The sequence below is a fragment of the Eremothecium sinecaudum genome, chromosome II, assembly GCF_001548555.1.
Source record: "Eremothecium sinecaudum strain ATCC 58844 chromosome II, complete sequence".
Taxonomy (NCBI): Eukaryota; Fungi; Ascomycota; class Saccharomycetes; order Saccharomycetales; family Saccharomycetaceae; genus Eremothecium; species Eremothecium sinecaudum.
Window position 1 is genome coordinate 884,968 of NC_030893.1, and position 21,007 is coordinate 905,974.

At 38.4% G+C, this 21,007-nt stretch overlaps 10 protein-coding genes and 1 non-coding gene across 11 annotated transcripts; 6 read left to right on the plus strand and 5 right to left on the minus strand.

Annotated features, from left to right (window-relative positions):
* Positions 1-328: 328 nt before the first annotated feature.
* Positions 329-1,993, minus strand: EKI1 (bifunctional choline kinase/ethanolamine kinase EKI1; the record flags this gene model as incomplete). Its single annotated transcript, XM_018130471.1, has 1 exon — positions 329-1,993. One exon carries the CDS (start codon positions 1,991-1,993, stop codon positions 329-331), a length of 1,665 nt encoding a protein of 554 aa, XP_017985960.1.
* A 335-nt stretch (positions 1,994-2,328) lies between these two features.
* USB1 (phosphoric diester hydrolase) lies at positions 2,329-3,141 on the plus strand (the record flags this gene model as incomplete). Its single annotated transcript, XM_018130472.1, has 1 exon — positions 2,329-3,141. One exon carries the CDS (start codon positions 2,329-2,331, stop codon positions 3,139-3,141), a length of 813 nt encoding a protein of 270 aa, XP_017985961.1.
* A 473-nt stretch (positions 3,142-3,614) lies between these two features.
* Positions 3,615-6,191, plus strand: AW171_hschr2496 (C2H2-type zinc finger protein; the record flags this gene model as incomplete). Its single annotated transcript, XM_018130473.1, has 1 exon — positions 3,615-6,191. The coding sequence occupies one exon, from the start codon at positions 3,615-3,617 to the stop codon at positions 6,189-6,191; it is 2,577 nt and encodes an 858-aa protein (XP_017985962.1).
* Positions 6,192-6,464: 273 nt separating this feature from the next.
* DIP2 (snoRNA-binding rRNA-processing protein DIP2) lies at positions 6,465-9,272 on the minus strand (the record flags this gene model as incomplete). Its single annotated transcript, XM_018130474.1, has 1 exon — positions 6,465-9,272. The coding sequence occupies one exon, from the start codon at positions 9,270-9,272 to the stop codon at positions 6,465-6,467; it is 2,808 nt and encodes a 935-aa protein (XP_017985963.1).
* Positions 9,273-9,601: 329 nt separating this feature from the next.
* Positions 9,602-11,218, minus strand: TAF12 (Taf12p; the record flags this gene model as incomplete). The annotated part of the gene is made up of 1 exon (XM_018130475.1): positions 9,602-11,218. One exon carries the CDS (start codon positions 11,216-11,218, stop codon positions 9,602-9,604), a length of 1,617 nt encoding a protein of 538 aa, XP_017985964.1.
* A 371-nt stretch (positions 11,219-11,589) lies between these two features.
* Positions 11,590-12,428, minus strand: DCN1 (NEDD8 ligase DCN1; the record flags this gene model as incomplete). The annotated part of the gene is made up of 2 exons (XM_018130476.1): positions 11,590-12,360; positions 12,426-12,428. The coding sequence occupies 2 exons, from the start codon at positions 12,426-12,428 to the stop codon at positions 11,590-11,592; spliced, it is 774 nt and encodes a 257-aa protein (XP_017985965.1).
* Positions 12,429-12,837: 409 nt separating this feature from the next.
* On the plus strand, positions 12,838-14,922 carry APC2 (anaphase promoting complex subunit 2; the record flags this gene model as incomplete). Its single annotated transcript, XM_018130477.1, has 1 exon — positions 12,838-14,922. One exon carries the CDS (start codon positions 12,838-12,840, stop codon positions 14,920-14,922), a length of 2,085 nt encoding a protein of 694 aa, XP_017985966.1.
* Positions 14,923-15,915: 993 nt separating this feature from the next.
* Positions 15,916-16,404, plus strand: CPR1 (peptidylprolyl isomerase CPR1; the record flags this gene model as incomplete). The annotated part of the gene is made up of 1 exon (XM_018130478.1): positions 15,916-16,404. One exon carries the CDS (start codon positions 15,916-15,918, stop codon positions 16,402-16,404), a length of 489 nt encoding a protein of 162 aa, XP_017985967.1.
* Positions 16,405-17,001: 597 nt separating this feature from the next.
* AW171_hschr2502 lies at positions 17,002-17,089 on the plus strand. The gene is given in 2 exon segments: positions 17,002-17,038; positions 17,054-17,089. It is a non-coding gene; the product is annotated as a tRNA-Arg (tRNA).
* A 126-nt stretch (positions 17,090-17,215) lies between these two features.
* RGP1 (Rgp1p) lies at positions 17,216-19,027 on the plus strand (the record flags this gene model as incomplete). The annotated part of the gene is made up of 1 exon (XM_018130479.1): positions 17,216-19,027. The coding sequence occupies one exon, from the start codon at positions 17,216-17,218 to the stop codon at positions 19,025-19,027; it is 1,812 nt and encodes a 603-aa protein (XP_017985968.1).
* A 66-nt stretch (positions 19,028-19,093) lies between these two features.
* AVL9 (Avl9p) lies at positions 19,094-20,905 on the minus strand (the record flags this gene model as incomplete). Its single annotated transcript, XM_018130480.1, has 1 exon — positions 19,094-20,905. The coding sequence occupies one exon, from the start codon at positions 20,903-20,905 to the stop codon at positions 19,094-19,096; it is 1,812 nt and encodes a 603-aa protein (XP_017985969.1).
* Positions 20,906-21,007: the final 102 nt, after the last annotated feature.

The following is a 21,007-nucleotide window of genomic DNA, read 5'->3' on the forward strand; positions in this document are numbered from 1 at the left end:
GTGAATATATGACCTCATAGGATTATGATAATATGGAGTGAAGCTTCATATCTTACCTTGAGTATGCGTTTTGAATAGTATATATTTACACACATAAACACACAGATATTTATATATATATATATAGATATATATAGATATACATATAAATATATGTAATACTTTATGCTTTGAACAGACAATAACATCCTTTATGACATTTCAGAGTATAGTATTAAAGTACTGAGGGCTGGGTTAACCTTGAACAGATCACACATTGTTAAGTGAATGAATGCTCACGGTTGATAAATCTAACCAAAATAACAAAATATGTTCTCCGCACACCTGGCTACAAGAACGAGGTATCTAGCTTTTTTAGTTGTGTATTAGGGTAAACTTCATTCTCTGATATGGCCTGTAATTCAATCAAATCACCGTAGAACAGGTTAAATTTCTCTCTTGCATAAGATAAATAATCAAACGAATGGATATCTGCACCCTGCACTGTGGGTGATTCATCATTGTTAATGACTCCATTTTCTCCATCACTATCGAGAGCTTCCTCATCCACTGTTATTATATATTTTTCACCACATGGTCCCTCTTCAACAACTACTGAGCTAGCTTTGTCCGCAGCATCCAATGCGCCACTTTGAATTATACCCCATAGTCCCCAATGTAGCGCTACGCACGGTCTCCATTGTATGATATCATTATAAAGTACACGAACTTCCTCATCAACAGAGCAATTTTTACTAGGACGTAAATGAGAAACATATGAATAAACAAAATTTAGAATTTCTTCCTTTGTTGGATAATTCTCTTCAAACGTTTTATATGGATCAGAAGAATGGTAATCAGACATCCATTCACTTAAATGATTCGCCAAATCGAATGCAACAGGGTTGGGTCCAGCATATTCGAAATCGATTACAACTAATTTTGAGTCTTGAGCCTGTTCCTGGACTGAAGGATGAATAATATCAACCAATGAAATATTACTATCTGATGGCAACAAGGATACAGAAACTGGCGACTCCATAGATACAGAGTTACCGTCAGAAGCAGGTGGTATCACCGGTGAAGTAAAGAGCAAATTGCCGTACTGAGCATCATTATGGCAAAAGTGAAATGGCTTTTTAAATTGGCCCCTAGACTTCAGCCAATCCTTATAAAGCATTATTATTTTTTTGAATTTGGCCCAGTTATCAATGAGCAATGTTGATATAAGGTTTGCTGGGTCTTTAACCCATTCTGAAGATTCTATTGTATCCACCCACTTTTCAATACGACTCCAAGACATGCAGTGGTCTTTTTCCCATGGTAGTAGAGGAACTCCGCTATGAAATTCTTTCATACGACGAGCTATACGGCGCGACGTTTCCCAATTCCTGATACATTCTTTAGTAAGGGTTTTAGAGTTTTCGAGGAATTGTTCAAATCTACCATTCGTAAAACAACCATACAAAGACGGTCCAATATGATGCATTGAAAGACGGGCTAGAGTCTGCAACTCATAATTCCTATCAATAATATTAGTAACATTGGGTCCATAAACCCTTAGTAAGAGACTAGGCAACTTAGAATGCTCAATCTTAAAGATTGCATTGGTCATAGACCCCGTGATCATCGTAATTTTAATGTCATTTGCGTTCAAGTTCCGTGTCTTATACCACTTCGGAACCTTAAGACTTATAACTAAATTTAACACATCTACTTTTAAGTACTCCATTGGTAATGATGCATCTAATGTCGCCTTTACAAAAGGGACTTCGATGTGTTCTTGTAATTCATGGGCATCTGAAAACTGCAAGGGTTCATCTCCTGAAGTATCTGCCTGAGTATTAGAAGCTTCAGCACTTTTACCTTCTAAACTAATTGTACGAATAAGTCTCTGTGATGACCTATTGCGAGGTAGTGAAGGCCTCCTCGTCCTACTTCCTGACCTAGACCATGATCCACTAATTCCCTGTGTTGCCTCACTCCTTGACGATCTCAAGTCAGTTTTAACCATCCTAGGATGTTAATGTATTGAATAAAATCCCAGTAAACGTTATATAGAGAGTGCTTTAACTACCTTTTTATAAAAGAGATGTTTAACTGTAACAAAAGGTGGCGTTACCACCTTAAAAAAGGAAGAGGTTGTTTTTATTGATGATCTAACCAAAACTTTCGATTACGAGAAGCGTCCGCGATGATATAAAATTTCAGGACCTTTATACACTACCATATAATATTACAGTACGTCCGGCGACTGAAGGTTGAATAAAGTGCCGAAATTAGTATCTGTGGGGGTTTCTCGGCAAGATCTATGAATTAGATTCTGCTTACCACTCTAGTATATATTTTATGGACCTTGTAAAATCTAATTACAGTAGTAGCGATTCTGAGTACGAACTGGAAGAAAAAAGGGAGGACTTGCCAAAATTACCTGACGATATCATTTATAGATTTCAGAAAGATCCTATGCCTTCGAGAAGTAATACTTTCCGCACATTTGTGTTCCTGGAAGTAAGTCCTAATAAGGCTCAAATTCAGACGTTAAACCATGTGATACAGCTTGCAAATAAATCCGTTAAGCATGAGGGAAACCACTTTACATCATTATATACCGGCAGGCTAAACGCTGTTCGACCTCTCCATGTCACTCTTTCAATGTTACAACCCCACCCTGACAAGGAGTCACAGCGGCGGTGGATTGAGACAATGCGAAATAGGATCACTCAGGACAACACCCTAAAACCTTTAAAACTAAACTTCCCCATACGTTTATCTATCCTTAGAACGGCTGCTAGGGTAACTTTGATGCTTTGCTTGCCTTTGTCGGATGAGTTGAAGAATACTTACATTAAGCGCATCTGCTCATACCTAAGTTTACCATCGGATGATGCAATAGCGCCCTCTACAAATGTTATAGTCCCAGAAGATGCTCACGTTTCAATTGGAAAAGATGCTAAAGATCCATTTTTCCTGAGAAATGAGCTAATTGGTGACTGCGAAGCTATATCTCATAAGATGTCAAGGTTGCAAAACTTGCTTAATGAAGCAAGCGATCGATTGCTTGAGGAGGGAGTTAAAGAGTTAGAATTTGAATGTACGGAGATAAAGTTACAGTTAAACTGGGGCTCCGTAGCTACTATTCCCCTAGGCGGTAATAAGTGAATCTAAAATGGAATGGCGAAGCTTCGTAGGTGGTGCGCAACACGGTATTATTTTAGCCCCATGATGTGTTCTCGTTAATATGTATAAACGGAAATTCTACATTATTTACTTTTGCCAGAAACGGAAAACATGAATGGAAGGTAAATAGAAGTGCTCTCACTGGACCGAAGTCAATAAGAGATACCCTTTGCTCAAAGGATCTAACAGTATCCAATATGCTTCTTTCACAATCTTTTCAAGTTTTCTATTAACCATTGCTTACTTCCTATATAGCCCCAGAAAAGTCTTAGTAACAATATTAACAAGGAAGTACGACGGGCCGCCAATTGATTGTACGTATATTCGGCATATAAGGAATCAACAGGCGATTGCTGCAGAGGTGGGGGAGCTTAAAGTACGCACAAGTTAAAGCAATTAAGTGCTGAGAAGAATACCCTTAAAAGGACTATAATCGCTGCCATTGATCGCTTCATATGAATATTCCTATAGGGCAGTGGAGTATCGACCCAAATAAATTGTCAAGCCCTTATCAGAGTTCTTCTTTGACTGCAGGACAGTGTATTAGTGATCCAGGCATGAAATCAGCATCTCATCGTCCAATCAGTATGAACATAAACATGAACATGAACATGGACATGAACATTGACATACCTTTGAATCTTAATTCTACAGATTATGATGCTAAATCTCGGGAACTGTCTACAGATATTAATTCAGAATCACAGCAACCTGAATCAAGTTATTTTGGCATAAATCATGAAACTTATCATGACATCGATGAGTTTCTAGTTCAAGAATTACGTGAGTTAGACATTCCATTAGCACCGTCTGTACATGAAGATGCCGCGGATGGGCTTTATAGCAAACCAAAGATTGATGACAGCACTTTAAGCATGTTTGCAAATGGACTGGAGAAGGCAGGTTTTAAAGACGGTATTTTCGATTCCTATCATCATCAGCATCCTTTGACCCCAAGGAAAACTCATAACAGGGAACCTAGTGGAACTGCCATCTTTGGCTTTGTAAATCATAACCATAACCTGACCATTAATCGCCCTGTACACGAAAGTAGCATTAACGCTATTTGCGGATCCGCAGATGTTGCTTATGATAATATGTGTATCAAAGAAGACGGGCTACCTACGGTAAATACGCTCATTTTGAAACAGCAAGAAGAACTGGGGCTGGCGTTGGAGAAACAAAAAGAAGTTAATCGGAGACTCCAAGAGCAATTAAAGATAAACCAGCTACAGCAGCAACAATTACAGGAAGCATTATGTAAAAAGGAAGCGGCAGCTAGACAAACCTTTTCCGATTCGTCCTGTATTGCAACTCCGAGGAACGTCCCTCGTAGAAGTGATAGTATTTTGGTCACGTCGAACAGCAAATCTGGAGGCTATCAATTCCCCCCTCCACGTGATGAAACAACTTCTTTCGTGTTATCACCTTCCACAGGATCTATTTCAGTTCCTCAAAATAAGGAATCTTTACCAGGAAAAAACATAGAAATCATGTCTTTAGTGAGAGAGAATGAACCAGAAGGTACATGCAATCGCTTGCAATGGAAGAAGCTAGGGAATCTTCCAATGCATAGGCCACATACTGTATCTGGCAGGATTAATTACCAATGTTTAGAAGAAGATTCACTGGATAAATCACATTACCAAAACCAAAGTAACGAAAACGCTAAGTCAAGTTCTCACATTTCTTCCAGTCCCAGAAATCATCTATTTAGCAATTCATCACCTAAATTACCGTATGCCTCTCCAATAAACGATAAACATCATCGAAGTAAAAGATCGGTGACATCAACTGCTTCTACAATACCAATGTCATACGAGGAAGATAGTGACGTTGAATCTCTTTCATGCAAGAAACAACAGGTCAATACTATTGGATTGGGCTTGAATTATAAAGAGCAGAATTCGAAATCCGCTTTCGTTTTGAATAAACCTCCTCAGTTGGGGTTACTACCCACAATACCGGGCTCTAATAACAATACACCAATCAAACGTAAGGATAAGGTCCCATTCCCTTCCCCAGGGTATCCGCCTAAATACTGTTTTCAACATATTTCAGTTAATGACTCTAAACACCAATCAACGCGTACAACAATGGACCAGGCTACCAATTATTCTCTGGAACAAAATATCTTTGATTCAGTCCAAGCGGCAAACCTCAAACCACCAGATATTTCATATAAGAGATACCGCCGCGATACTCCAGATACTGCTGACGAATGTGATGAGCCTATCCAAGAGTTTGTGCAGGCACAAAGTCCCTCGCCCATTCTATTATCACAGAAAAAATTCGATAACACTCATCAACTAAACACAAGGAGCTTGTATGATGGCGCGGCGTCCTTACACCCCACCCAGTCTGCTATAAGCAGCCCTGAGAGATTGTCACCTATGAAAAAGGCAAGTAACTTACCTCAAGAAGAGATAGATCAGTATATTAGAAAGTTGGAGGATAAAACTTTTGAATGCCTCTATCCAGATTGCAATAAACTGTTTAACCGACGTTACAACATCAGATCTCACATTCAAACACATTTAGAAGACCGTCCTTTCAAGTGCGATTTTGTTGGATGTACAAAAGCGTTCGTTCGCAATCATGACCTAATAAGGCACAAGAAAACACACGCTGAGAAGGTCTACATTTGCCCTTGCAGTAAGAAGTTTAGTCGTGAAGATGCGCTGTTAACACATAGGGCAAGAATGATATGCATTGGAGGTAAAAAGTTTGAAAATATTGTTATAAAAAGATCTCCTAGGAAACGTGGTAGGCCGAAAAAGGATGGTTATTCTAGCACAAATAGCAGCCCGGTGAAGGAGGTTTTGGCTAACGACCACAATGGTACAGTAATTCTTAAAATGGAAGAGCAGCTTCAAAAAGTATTTGAGCAATCAGGGTCAGAAGTAGTTCAAGATGACACGATAATCAATGAAATCGTCACTCACAAGCAACCCAATAGCAACGAGGGAGTAAGAACCCCGCTATCATTACCGAAGCAATTCTCAAGCCCGTTGGATGAGGTTAGTTCTTAAATCCAATATTGCATAACTCATCGATCTGAAGCATTATTTCTCGCAGCTGAAATTACTATTCAATGGACACTTGTAAGTTTTACATTAAATTGACTTTATTAAAACAGTTTTTCAATAGTGAACTTTATAAACCCCTTATGGTGAACAATGTATCTTCACTAAATTACTACTGTCGTAATCTTTAGTAATAACTCAGATTAACGTTATATTATAACTTTATTTACTGTGTTACATGCATTAAAGCCATCTTACTATGATCAAAACCTGTTCGTTTTATGTAGTCGCCTGGAAAACTCTCTTTTTAGCAGTCTTCTTTTCATGTTCTAGTTGGTCATATTCATCGATGTATTTGGAGTTGTGGTTGATGTTCCATTGTTGACTAATAAATTTCAGACCCTGGAGATTGAATCCCAGGACATCTGCATTGTTTCGCAAAGCTTTTCTAAGTTCATCTTTCACATTATTAATTTGTAGTTTCAATGACTCATTCTTCTGGGATAAAAGTTCCTTATAGTTAGCTTTTATAATAAATAAGAAGTTCTTGAATATCAATGCTAAATTGTCATTTAGTATATTCTTATCCTTGATAGCGACGTCAATAAATTTCAAAAATTTCAGGACGTAGGTAAAAGGGAAAACCAACAAAGCGTCTTCTACTTGAGATGGTTTGATCCTGGTAAGAGTATCCAAAACATACTCTGCTGGAGACTTGTTAACAGCTACAAGAATGGCATTAGCCTGTGGTTTTTGCGGCTGATCTGCAGAGATAGCTTTCCATTTTTTTATATGCTTCTCGTATTCTTCATGAGCTTCTATCTCTTTTATACCTAAATCTAAGGCTTCCATCAATTTCTCACTAGCCTTCAGTGATTCAATAGTTTGTTTATGAACTGCGGCCGATTCTAAGACATCTTGCTCTTCACCTTTGTTAAATTGATCATCTGCAGATCCATCTTCCAGGGAATTCAATAAGTTTTGCTCATATTGTTCATTCAGTTCCTTTTCCTTCTCTTCCTCCAAGAAAACCTGATCATCTGTTTCTTCCCATATTCTTATACTGCGATCATGAGATGCAGATACAAAAAATTGACCATTAGAAGAAGCTGCAAGTGACCAAACTTCACTTTGATGTGCTGCTAAATTTTGTATACACTCAAACTTTTCACCATCCCAGTACTTGACTGTCCCATCTTTGCTACAACTGAAGAAGTTATGAGTTCCTGGAACAAAAACAACGTTCATAATAGAGTCTTGATGCGCGAACAGAGATTTATGACAGTCACCGAAATCCAGCCCCCAAATCTTTATGTTTTTATCAGCTGATGAAGTTATTATCATCTTGGAATCATATGAAATATCCATGGATAGCACAGGTAGCTTATGCCCATATAAACTTAAGAAAAACTTCATAGAATCAAGAAAGAAAACTTTCACAGTATTATCGAGTAGGGCAACAGCTAAGAACTTGTCTTCAGGGGATATTTTAACTGAAAGGATATCTTCCCCCAATTCTAGTGTAGTGTCATGAATTAATTCCAAAGTTGAAGTGTATTTATCTGTTGCTTTTGCCATCAAAACTTGGTCTATGTTAAAATCCCAGAACTTAACAGATTTATCAGCAGAACCAGTAACTAATCTCTTACCATCGCTGGTTATGTCGAGGCCCCAGATCGCAGCAGAATGCGCCGATTCTATGTTTTGTACTAGTGTAGAAGATGCTAAATCAAATAATTGTAGTTCACCCGCACGGGTTCCGATAACAGCAAAGGTTCCACCAGGCAAGAACTTACAGCAGAGTGCATAACCACACTCAAAGGTACGGATACAGCGCTGCGTCTTTATATTCCAAACCTTCATAAGACCATTTGACGATGTAAGAAGCATTTTATTATCATCGCTAATATCAATTGATCTAATATCGGTTCTATGTCCCTGTAAATCAATTGTGTAGAGTTTAGTTCCTACTGGAACAGTAGGTTCTCGTTTCTTGTATGGAATTGAATAATATTCTATGGTATTGTTCGATGTTGTTAGGACCATTTCCAACTTAGAGGATGTGCAATGTGCCCATGCTGCCGCCTTTATCTTAAACATAGACCTAAGGACAATAAAAGGATGCATAATGATATTCTGGTGAGAAGACCTTATAGTTTCTTCTACTTCAATCTCTGTCATACCCTTTTCTTGCAATCTCTTTACTCTCTTCTTGATAGCCTTGGAGATCTCAGCTTCAGGCCTTATTCTAAATATTTCAGTAGTTTTATCTGAGTTTTGGACATAAAAGAAAGAGGTAGAATCTGGTACTGTAATAAATTTAATACAATTCGTACGATGTTTACTCTGCTTCTCATAAGTACCCTTTTCCAACAGCTTGTTGCCATTTTCACGTCCTAGATCCAATTCCCATATCTTCAATTCGGAATCAGAGTTGGCTGTGATAACTAAATCGTCCTTCACCGCCAAGGACCAACATTCACCGGCGTGTGCCATATGGGTTTCTACGCATTGTTGTGTTTTCAAATCCCATATTTTAACCAAACCATCCTTAGAAGTGCTCAGTAACCACTCATTGCCTTCACACCAGATACCTGTTATGGCATCTTTATGTGAACGTAACTTACAAAGCCCAACTTCACCCACAAGATCCCAGATAATAATGTTAGAATCACGTGAACCAGATATCAATGTTGTCCCCGTGGGATCAAACTTCAGATATGTAATTGCAGAAGTATGACTGTTAAAAATAATTAAAACTGTTAGGGTTTGCATATCCCATACTTTAATAACACCATTTGCATACCCTACTGCCAGTAGGTTTGTCTCAGTATGGTATTCCAAATACGTGGATTCCGGAGGTTTAGAGGTTTCGGCATCAATAGAACCAGGAGGAATACCGTCTGATAGATGTTTCAATAATTCACCTGTTTTAATTTCCCATAGGTTAACATTTTCAAGACTACCTGTGATGATTTGTCCTGGTGAATTTTTAGAACCATGGGATGGTAACCAAATACAATTTGTATTAGAGGATATAACACCAAAAACTTTTCCTTGCTCAAACCTCTGGTATGATTTCACCATGTCTCTAAGAACTTCTTATATATAGATAGCAAACAATTAAATGGGGTTAGCTTAGCCTTGAGATGAAATGAGATGCGATGAGATGAGATGAGATGAGATGAGTTGACATGTACTGTGATATCGTGAAATTTTTCACACATATAAAAATACAACATCATGTTATACGGGTGTTCATCATAGTACCTGTACGCCAGAGTATTTGCTATAGATTTATTTGTGTATATATCTTCAGATTTCTATAGAATAACTATTACTATTAAACCAGTAAATTAGTGTACAAGTTGTGGTTAACTCGTAATTGAGTGGTTGACAGTATAACTGACGCCACACTATTTCTTATTGGAATCACTTACGGCAACTCCATTATCGGAAGCAGGAACTTGTGCTATAGTAGATGCTGCTGCTGCTGCTTGTGTAGGTTTAGCGGCTTTTGCTGACACAATGCCTTGTAGTTTCTGATTGTATGCAGGCGTAGGATTCCATTTTTTAGTACTTTTTATCTCGTCAGCAGCATAGCCTGGTATCCGGATGTTCCAATTTCTTTCTAAATGCAGTTGAATGTCCCGTACGTCCAGATTATCAGATTTTCGGTGTTTAGCCAATCTACAAGCAAAACTGGTAACGTTTGTGATGAAGTCATCGGCGAGATCTAAGAGCAATTCCTCGACGTCACCATCAATGGTGGTTTCACCATCACCATCGTCTATACCCACGGATTTCACTAGTTCCCTGAGTTTCCTCTTTGACATAACCCTGTCATTTTCAACTTCATAAGGAGGTAATTTCGTCATGACTGGCGTTGTCAAGGAGGATGCATTCATAGCACTACCCCCAGTAATTGTTGGTCGGTTCGAGCGATAAGAGACTGACGTAGTGGTGATGGGAGGTATGGTTTCTGGTATTGGGATCGACGGATTTGGTTGTTTAAATATGACTGGGCGCGAGGCAGTATTATTACTTTGATTGGCTGCGGCATTGACAGGCGTAACATGAGTGGGCGATCTACTAACACCACTGTTAGATCGCTTTTGAGGCTGCTGCCGCTGTTGTGAAGAAGCACTAGCATTCGCATTATCAGCAGCAGCTGGAACAGTATTGCCTGGAGTTCCAACAGAACCGCTTGGCTGGACTGGAGGGGGAGAACTTGCGCCGGCGTTACTAGTATTCGCTCTTTGTTGCTGACTAGTCGCTTGTAAGAACTTCTTTAGGTTAATATTTGTTGCTGCACATTCGATATAGAACTTTTTCTTATCCTCTTGGAATTTCTTGGGTAGGGCTTGGAACTGCGCATTTAGGGCAGTCAACTTCATTAATAGCTCGTTTTTCTTTGCTTCTAATTGCTTAACAGTCATTGGTTCGCTTTGCCTGTTCTTTATTTCAGTGTCCAAAACCTCAATATTTTTTTTTAAGAACTCATACTCGCCTTTGATATTTTTCGCACTTTCATTAAAGGTCTGAGTAAGTTTATCGTAAGCGTCACGCTGCTGAGGAGTTAACAGTAGTTTGATGTTGCTAGCAACAGAAGATCCTGGTCTCTGCTGCTGTTGTGGTTGCTGTGGTTGGGGCTGTTGAGATTGCTGCTTCGGTTGTTGTTGAGACTGTTGTGGTTGCTGTTGTTGCTGATGCGGTTGCTGCTGCTGAGTCTGTGCTTGCGGAGGTTGAGGCTGCTGTTGCTGGACCTGTGGCAAGGCTTGAGACTGAGAACCAGACTGAGGATTATTCCGCACCTGAAAAGCCTGCTGTGCCTGTTGTTTCTGCTTATTATAGGTTTCATATATAGCCTTAATCTTGGATGCCTTTTTCAATAAGTCCAGTCCCTCAGGAGTTTGCACACCGACTCTCTGGGCTTCACTTACTAACGCTGTAAATTTATATGCCAATTGCTGCATCGATGAAGGTGTAAGTTGTGGCACCTGTCCAGCACTTTGCTGACCATTGTTAGACATTGCTTAAGTTCTTTTGAAACCCCTTCTGGTGATTTATAAACGATGTTCTATAGTCCCCTTTATCTTCTAAGTAAACGGTTGAGCTGAGCCACAGTAAAAAAATATAATACAATAAAATGAAGATTCCAAAGAAAAAATTTCGCGGCTAGAGCGATAAATGTGTACCAATTAAGTACTCCTGGTGAAACTAGCTACTTTTATCCTATACCTCATCTATATTATTCTCATATTTACAGTTCCCTAACAACTCCTCATTAACAAATTTCATGGAAAGCGAAATCTAAAAACCTAACCGGGTAACATAAAGAGTATCGTTCATAATGACAACACATTTTAACTACGCACCTTAGTGGGATAGTTTCATGGGGCGCCTATTGTGTAAGTTTTAACCATTCCCAGTATTCATCTATTGCTATTGGCCAGGATTCCATGACATTGTATCCTGCTAGGAGTTCTCTGTCATTTGGGAACTTTAGCGCGAATGGTAGGAACATTTCCCATGTATCTTTACTTATACTCGTGAACTCTGTCTGTTCGTGTAGAAATTGGAACCAAGAATGTAGCCTTCCATATGGTATTGTACTAGCATAAGAATTGTTGATAAATAGAAGTTTCCAGTATGCAATTGCTGTTTCAATGCTGAGCTGACGATCATCACCCTCTAGGGCGAGCTCAAATGTATAGCTATAAATTGTTTGAAAATAGCGAGGATCCTGGTGAAGTTGCTGCTCCATCGAGTCCATATAGCGCTGCATTTGTTCAATATTATTGCAGCGTAGACTATCCCATCTGCTCAGAAATTGGTCTTCGTTGATGTCCGCTGTAAGGTTTTCGACGTGCAATAAATGGGCAAGACAGATGGTAACTGGATCTTCCAGCTGGTAGCCTAAATTGTTGACATAGCGTATTAACGCCTCTGAGTCCATGGTTCCATTTTTAGAGGCGTAGTGGTAGTATGTGGCAACTAGCTGTTCATCATACCCATGGTCTTGGTTGGTAAAGTTTTCCCTTCTATTATACAGGTCGTTAATAGCGTAGTCCAAGGACCAACGGTTCTCCTTTAAGAACTTCTCGGCAGTTGATCGCGTAGCGTTGGTTATTGCCATAAACTCCCGAATCTGTTCTGTTTGCCTTGTAGATGACTGAACAATAGATGTTGTTAGTATAAGAAACTAAAATCCATTAGACTCAAGCTGGGTTATCATACCATATGGTAACAAGAGGGAGGAAGATATTAAGAGGTTATCTCAGGGCTTTAAAGTTATCTTTTGCAAGTATTAAGCTAAAGTTTATACATTTTCTACAGCCGAGCAAGCTATCACGAAAGAAAGACCACTACTGCAAAATTGCTTACATGAAAAGATCAATAGGTTATATGTGCACAACAAACAAGACGCGAAAGCTATTGTACGATTTTTAATGCCAAGATTTAAACAGTTTTTTAAGTTATAACTGGTAAGTTTTTATACATTGTCCTCTCTCTATTGTTTCTGAGCGCTTGGAGCATATTCCTTCTATTTAAGCACTAAATCGAACATGTTATTAAATCTACAAAAACACGTAACGGAAGGTGGCGATAGAACATTACAAAGAAATGCACAATTTAGTATAGAGAATAAATGACATACTCAAAGGAGCTTGAAAGCTATCATCAGCAGCTAGTGGACGCTGTTGCTGGCTACAATGAAACTCTGATAGATGATTTAGAGTGCCTTTTAGCATGGATGGATCCTAATGATGACCACAATAACCATAGAATGGAACCTCCTTCTCTCCGCATCAAAAACAGTATTAAATTATTAGAATTTCAAGAAGGTAAAAAAACTGTACTAGTTCAAACACTACGACAGTGGATTCTATCTCAAGTGCGTTTTCATTTCTTTCACTTCATGGAAAATCTGGAAGAGTATAACGACATGGTGAACTTGGAAAAGTACTACGAATTCCCGTTAAAATATGTGAATATATTTTCACAAAGTGAGCTTAACAGTGAAATTGTCAGGCTTCGTAAGTACCTTTTAAACAGGAATCCGAAGTTTCGTTCCAGTATGGAGGAAAGGATTCGTACTTTAATATTGTATGAGGACGATTTCGAGACGGCGTTTATATTATACAATTGGATGGTTAAAGGGCTAGGGCATCATATGGTTAAATTTGTGATAGATTTATTGACTGGCAAGGTGGAGTTATTCTGTCAGGATAAAATGGAGGGGAATGTTGATCAGGGGAATGTAATAAGCAGAGTATTTAATAGTTTTGTTGAGAAATGGTGGAGCCAATTTATTCAGCTTTTGCAATTTCCTAACGAAAATGATCAAGAATTAAGCAATTTAGCTTACGGCTGTTTTGAAAAGAAGTTTATAAAGATCAAGTCAAAGGAGCTTTTTAATGAGATTATTCCGAAGTTTCCCATCTCCAAGCCCGCATTATTAGAAATGAAAGATGTTATCAAATGCGATTCATATGAGTTGGATCGGTTGGTAGCACAGATATGCAGGGGTTTCGATACACAACTATTAATACCTAGTGTGACAACAATTGAAATCTTGTTGTACTATGTGAAAGCCATCAAATGCTTAATGGTAATAGATTCAACAGGAAGGTCTTTGAATCGGTTCACGTTTAAATTAAAGCCTAAGATCAAGGAGCGCTCAGACTTGATAATTACCGTTCTCTGCGCTATTCTGGAATTGGATAGTGACGAGATTATAGAGGTCATTTCCAAAAATACGCTAACAGAAAACCCAGTTCTATTAGGTCAGCTTTCCAGAGAATTGAAGGATAGCATTGCATTGAATTTCCACTCAGTCAGCAGCATTAAGACCAAAACTGCTGTTTACTCTGTTGCTCATGAAAGGCAGGATCCGGTTGTAAAGCAATTTTTAGAGTGGACTCCAGAACCAGGTCTGTTTAAGGAAGATGTAAACAAAGCCGGCAATATAAACGACGATGATACTGCTGAACTTCTGGAGCTACCGAAAGATGTCTTGGAAGTCGTATTCCAAGTGTTCGATTCACCAGAAGTTCTAGTAAATGAGTTCATTAAATTAATTACTAATCACATGTTACAGATGGATGGTTATGTCTTGAGTGCAAAGTGGTCACAACTGTTAAAAACTTTGATGAACAAGTACTTCCGTAACAATAAGCAAGTCTTAAAATCCATATGTGAAGAATCTAACCTTGTTAATGTTTTTGTCATGTGGAGTGATCTAGAAAAGAGTACATCTTTTCAAAACTGGAGTAGTAAGTTACAGTTAGTACCTTCCAACGTTTACCCTAAAATAATTTCCTACCTATATTGGAAGATTAGTCGCAAAAGTCAATTTGGTGACTATAAATTACCTCCGTCACTATCAACAACCTTCCTTCAAATGGAGAAAGCCTTTGAAATGAAATCTCCAGGAAGAAAGCTAAGGTTTCAGAAAGACCAAGGGACAGTTGACCTTCTTCTTACTTTTGAAGATGGTCGCCAGTGGGCTAATAAGGTATCCATCCCGAAATATACTGTTTTGGAATTATTTCAACGAACAAGATCGGGGTTGTCAATAGCTAATATTGTGCAGGCGATAAGCATGTCGCAGAGGCATGTTGAAGAGATCCTACAGTATTGGTGCCAAGAGCATGTATTATTTCAACGCGATAAAGGAAGCTACGCGATTCTTGAAAACGAAAGTAGGGAGATGATACCTTCCCTACATTAGTCTTAAAAATAAATTAGGTGAGCGTCAATAAACAAATTATCAGCTTAAATTTTTACGGCTAAAATACTGTTTTATCTTAAAATGATGACGGTTAGGTCAGTGTTATTATTTTATATAGATGCCATATACTATCAATAGCCTATTGTATATACAAATATTGCAATAGCATTTTATACTATACTCTTCTATTACCGAACTTGGTACATGGTTAATTTTTTATAGGAGATATAGGTTGCTACTATATGATGTAGGGTCTAATAAATGTAGTGGTCACAACCTAGGTGTATGGAGTTTCTCCAAAACAAATCTTAATGATATCCATGTTGTCTTTGAAGTTCAATTGCGTAACTTGAAGATATTTCATTCTTACGCTTCTTCACAAAAACCCCTTCCTCGCACACGAGCGCTATGTCAGAGAAATGCAGAATTGACTTGTGGAAATTGATTAAAATGTGGATTGCTGGCCTCATGTAATAGGAAGAACCTGTTAACTCCTTCTAGGCTGTGGTCAACTTGCTTTTTCTACTCGCGTTAAAGTAGTACTTGGTTAGCCCAAATGGTAGTTCTCTTCATGATTTACATTTAGAATAGGTCCTGTGGAACAATGGCCTTACTTTAATCGAAAGCGTTAGCAATTTTCCTGAGCGTATGCCAGAAGATTATAGCTTTGAGAAGTTTATCATTGTAATGCAACGTAATAGCATTATAGCAAATGCAGCCTATCATATGTCTAATAATAATCTACCCTCTAGTTCAGCACATTTTGGCGTTGAGCAGTAATGAGATACTGCAAACCTGCTTAGTTCCTTTTTGCCGTCTATGTTTTATAATTCTTAGAAATTTCCCTATAATTACTATCCGGGTTCCGTCGGTTCCCCCCAAAACGACCTATAAAATAAAAAAAAAAAAAAAAATTCGCCACCCTTTGTTAAAATTATTTATGTTTTAACGTATATTAACTACAAGCAAAACAAGTACAAAAATCTATTAAGAATGTCTAAGGTATATTTCGACGTGGAGGCCGATGGCCAATCATTGGGTAGAATTGTATTTCAATTGTATAACGATGTAACCCCAAAGACAGCCGAAAACTTTAAGGCGCTCTGTACTGGTGAGAAGGGATTCGGTTACGCCGGTTCTCCATTCCACAGAGTTATCCCAGACTTTATGTTGCAAGGTGGTGATTTTACTCACGGTACTGGTGTTGGTGGTAAGTCAATTTATGGCGGTAAGTTCCCAGATGAGAACTTCATCAACAAGCACGACAGACCAGGTTTGTTGTCTATGGCCAATGCTGGACCAAATACCAACGGTTCCCAATTTTTCATCACCACTGTTCCATGCCCATGGTTAAACGGTAAGCACGTTGTGTTTGGTGAAGTTATTGAGGGTATGGATGTTGTCAAGAAGATTGAATCTTTAGGTTCTTCTTCTGGTGCTACTAAGTCTAGAATTGTTATTGCCAAGTCTGGTGAATTGTAGACCGAATAACAGGATTCAAGTACATGTTTTTTATATGTAAGTGAATAGATTTAACCCTATAACTGTTACTTTTCTACTAGTACCTAAGTATGGATCACTAGAAAACTGTCCTGGCTTTTATACAGAACTACTTAAATCTACTGATTGATTGTATATATATATGTGGTCAGCCAGTACTATATCTGTAGTGACCATATATTGCAGAAAATTAGGTGCTTGTATCATTTCAGTATCCTCGCTTATTACTACTATCCTTCGTTACTATACTATCCACGTCATACATCTAAAATTTCTTGTCGAGGACTACCGAACTGATCAGGTGCTAACTTGAAGTTCCTTGTCCTTCCTTTGACTCCTAGTCATATTCTCATATCTACCTATGGCGTCTTTATATACGTTAGACTTATCTAGTTCATCTTCATTTCTTCGGCAGATCTCGAGTCGGTGCTAGCCATTACTCCTACTTCTCCATACGGATCTAATCCGACGTTTCTTTCTAGCTGCTGTCTCCACGGGGTATCTATTTGATCTGCGACAACTTGCCATATTAAATTGGTAGTAAAAACTAAACGCTGCCGTAAGCATTTCGAATTCTTGTTCCTCGTGGCCCAATGGTCACGGCGTCTGGCTACGATTAGTCACTTCCGATACCAGAAGATTCCAGGTTCGAGTCCTGGCGGGGAAGATTTTTTTAGCACTTAGTCGAAACATCCAATGGTTATGATTCAGTATTCGATGATATTAATAGCTACACTTATCTATCTGTGAAATTTTATACGCTACTCTGGCGAAACATACCTAATAACGAACTATGCGCGCCCACAAACTAGAAACTGTATTGATAAGGGAGAATGTGAGACTGGAGTTGTTATATGAATCTAATCCCTTTTTTGCAGGTGAACCAATCTCATTGGTTATAAAATTCCAGCATCTAGGATCTGTACAAGGCCATAAACACGTTGTTGAAAAACTAGAAGCTTTAAGAAATAAACGGTCCGATCGACAAAGGAAGCAAAATGATAGTACGAAGTCTTGGGTGCGGTCACTTTGGAATCCTGTTAATCTAGAAGAGAAACTTTTAGAGGAGAATGAAGGTAAGTCCATAAGTGAGCTAGAGAAGCAATTGGAATATAATAAAGCCACAGAATTGCTTTCGTACTATATTCAGTTATATGGGTCCCTAAAATTTGATGCCAGTGTTGTGGATGCCAGTAAGCTGCAACCTACTAGGAAAATTGTAGGACTGGGTTTGAAAAGTGCAAGGGAGATTCCAGAAGCCGTGAAGTCATCACCTTCTCCTCTATCTCACCTTGTAAATACAGATCTGAATGATAATAATAAAGGTCTTCACCAAATTGGTAGCTATTTTGACGAAGCTCAAGATACAGCTGAAATTCCATTGTTGATTATTCCTCAAACTTTAATGTTCACAGAACTTACTTTACAGCCAGGTGAGCAAAAAGTTTTCTTGTTTAAGTCCGCTAGATTGCCTAAATCGTTACCCCCTTCATACAGTGAGAGCAAAAGATTCAATATATCATACCGGTTGCAAATTGGGGGCATGACGGACATTGAATCAGTTGTAAAGTCGGTTTTATTCAATTTTCCCCTAAACATATCGAGTTATGTAGACAGGAAAGGGTTTCAGTATATTTCCCAGATAGGACAGGAAACCAGTTTTCTCTCTCCAGGATCAGTAAGGGAGCTGGATGAATCAAAGAGGAAAAGATCTATGCACTCTATGAGTACCTTTTCAAGACACAGACACTCGGTAGACAATATTTATTCCGAGGTAACAAATAACTTAGAAAAAGCATCAAAACTCAAAAAACATTTCAAATCTCTTCTTATAGATTCAAAAGGAGACTTAGACTTGGATAACTTGATTGGTGACCTAATGTCTTTCCAATTTGGTAAAAATTACAAAACAGATATGGGTAGTGAAGAAGATCTATCGAGGTTGCTGGGAGCAGAAGATACCGAGCCAATGAATATCCAAGACCAAAAAACTCTTATAAAAGATAATCCTATTTCATCCGGGGACAACTCTGCTGCTACAAAAGAAGTTGTAAATAACATTTTTCAAAATTTAAAGCGCGAGTTTGTAGTGAACAAGAATGGAACACAAATCTGCAGCATTGAATTATCTAAAACATATCACTATACAGGGGAGGATATTGATTTACTAATCCATCTTGTGGAAGGATCCAAGCATAAGGTTACAGCTATTACAACTGCTCTTGAAGTAATCGAAAGCCTTAATCCAGACTATTGTATTAATAATAATAATCAGTCCAAGGTAAAATCTACCAGTAGGTGTGTGTATGAGAATCATTATATTTGTTTTGAAGAGATATCAGAAATTCCTATCAAGCTGTTATCATATAGGTCTCCATCAGATATCCCTGTTGGTCAGTTTGAAACCAATATTTTCGACTGCAAGTGGATGATCTCTTTCCGGTTTGTCATAATTGACAGGGAAGATATGACAACATTAGTAGAATTCTATGAAGATAAAAAGGGCAAACTATGGAATGCAAAGGAACAACTTCATGGCGAGGAATTCACTTTTCGCCTTCCCGTGACTGTGGTGTCAACTGAGAAGCAATTTGGAGGTTGGTAAATCGGTATATAGTTGAGGCCTTTCAGGCAATGGCTGTAATGAATATAAAATGCTAGAGTAAAATACTTATTTCCATGGATTCTCCACAATATTACTGGGTAGAGACTTTACATCTGAACTAATATCGCTTTTTTTTGTGGAATTCAAGTCCAACTCGTTCAGTGAATCCTCAACAACCCCATCTGTAGGAGTTCCAGAACTGCCATATTTCCTTGATATTGAAGGACTGTCATCAGATCTCCTTTTGAGCCTTGTATTGAAATATTCTTTCCATGAGTTCCATCCAGAACTGCCCTGCCTTATATGTTCGGTACATCGCCTTTCCTCCGTACTGCTCGTTGAGTCTGGAGATTTTAGTTCGCAGTTATTTACCTCTGAGTGGCTACCTTCGTTAACTCGGGAGTCAGATCTGTTTAACATTTTGAAAGACCTTATAAATTTTTGCTGCCATGCAGACATAGAATCCGTCACATTATGGACATGCTTTGGTTCAAACAGATCAAATAGACGATCATCCGTGTAATAATAGAACATCTTGAAATTTCGGGTTTTCTTCCATAGTTGAACCCACTGATTATTAAAATACACTATCGGGTTATCACTTAGGTATGCCGGAGGGATAGTTTTCATAATTAGATAATATCCATTATTTTGCGAAATAAATTTATCCAACTTCACTGATGACATCAAGCCTGTTAAATATTCCTCAAATTGCCAGCGTATAAAGTCCTCACTGCCTTCAAATTGGAAATTCGAGGGAGTATAAAGGTCGTTCTCGTTCCAGGTTCCCACCACATTATTCACGATCATATCCATCCACTTACGATCATGGTGAGTGTACTGTAACGCTTGAGCTAGTAATTTATCGGTTGAAACAAGCTCTACAGTCTTTTGATCAAGGTTGACCATGACATCAGCTAGCTTATGCTTTTGTTCCAATATCAGGCTGTTAGACGTCCCGATTACATACCATTTAGTCTTGGAAGATGTCAAATCGTCTAATTGTTGCAACGGAGTATATGGGGAAAATAATCCTCCCTTACCAAATATTTGTAACGGGAAACCGAGGAAACGCAGTACCGATTTCCTATCACTGGACTTAAAGGAATCACACGCTGTCAAATTACTTTCGTACTTATGTAATAAGGGGGACCCACAATCATCAAGGTTGGAAATCAAGTGTGGTATCAAACTTATCAAACCAAATTGTAGGCTGCAAAGCTCCTCAACATTACTGCCATAAAAGATCATTTTTCGCTCCAGAAGTATAGCTTTCAAAATGAGCAGCACATCCTTTCTAAATGTATATATTATTTTGCGTAGACTTAAGCCGACGTAAAGATTAGACTCATCAAGGAGACTTTTGGAATTAAACATACTTTTGAGATTTTGGTATAAAGTGTGTAATATTGTCTTATCAGAAAAATCCCTCTGAAGGAACAGCGCATTCGTTACAATGCTTAGCTTGTCTTTAATCTGACCAAAGATCGGAACCCTGGATATTACAACCAGAGACTTTTGTACAATTGACCTTGTAACATCGTCTCCTTTATTCAGTAATTGGTCTGATTTTATTTGCCTTGCGCATGAAATCGCAAATAATGTAGTGCAAGCATTCAAATTCTCATCTGTGACCTCATCAATACAGTTTAAACCTCTATGATCTTTATCATCATATAATAGTGTAAAGTAGGTGAATGTCTCCTCAAATGAATGTGATCCATCCGGTAGCGCCTGGAAGGGCAAATTATTCCATGTACATTCTTTCAATTCATCACTATGCCAGTGCTCCATCTCAGGCCCTCTCGTATGATGGAAATCGACCAATGCTACCCCAAATACAAGGTTTGGACACACTTCCCGGCTGTGTGCAGTCATCTTGACTACTTTTGGATTTTTTATCCTTGATTTATGGTTGTAGTCTATATCAATACCTTAAAGTAGATAAATTGACGGTGATCTTATGCTGTATATATCACG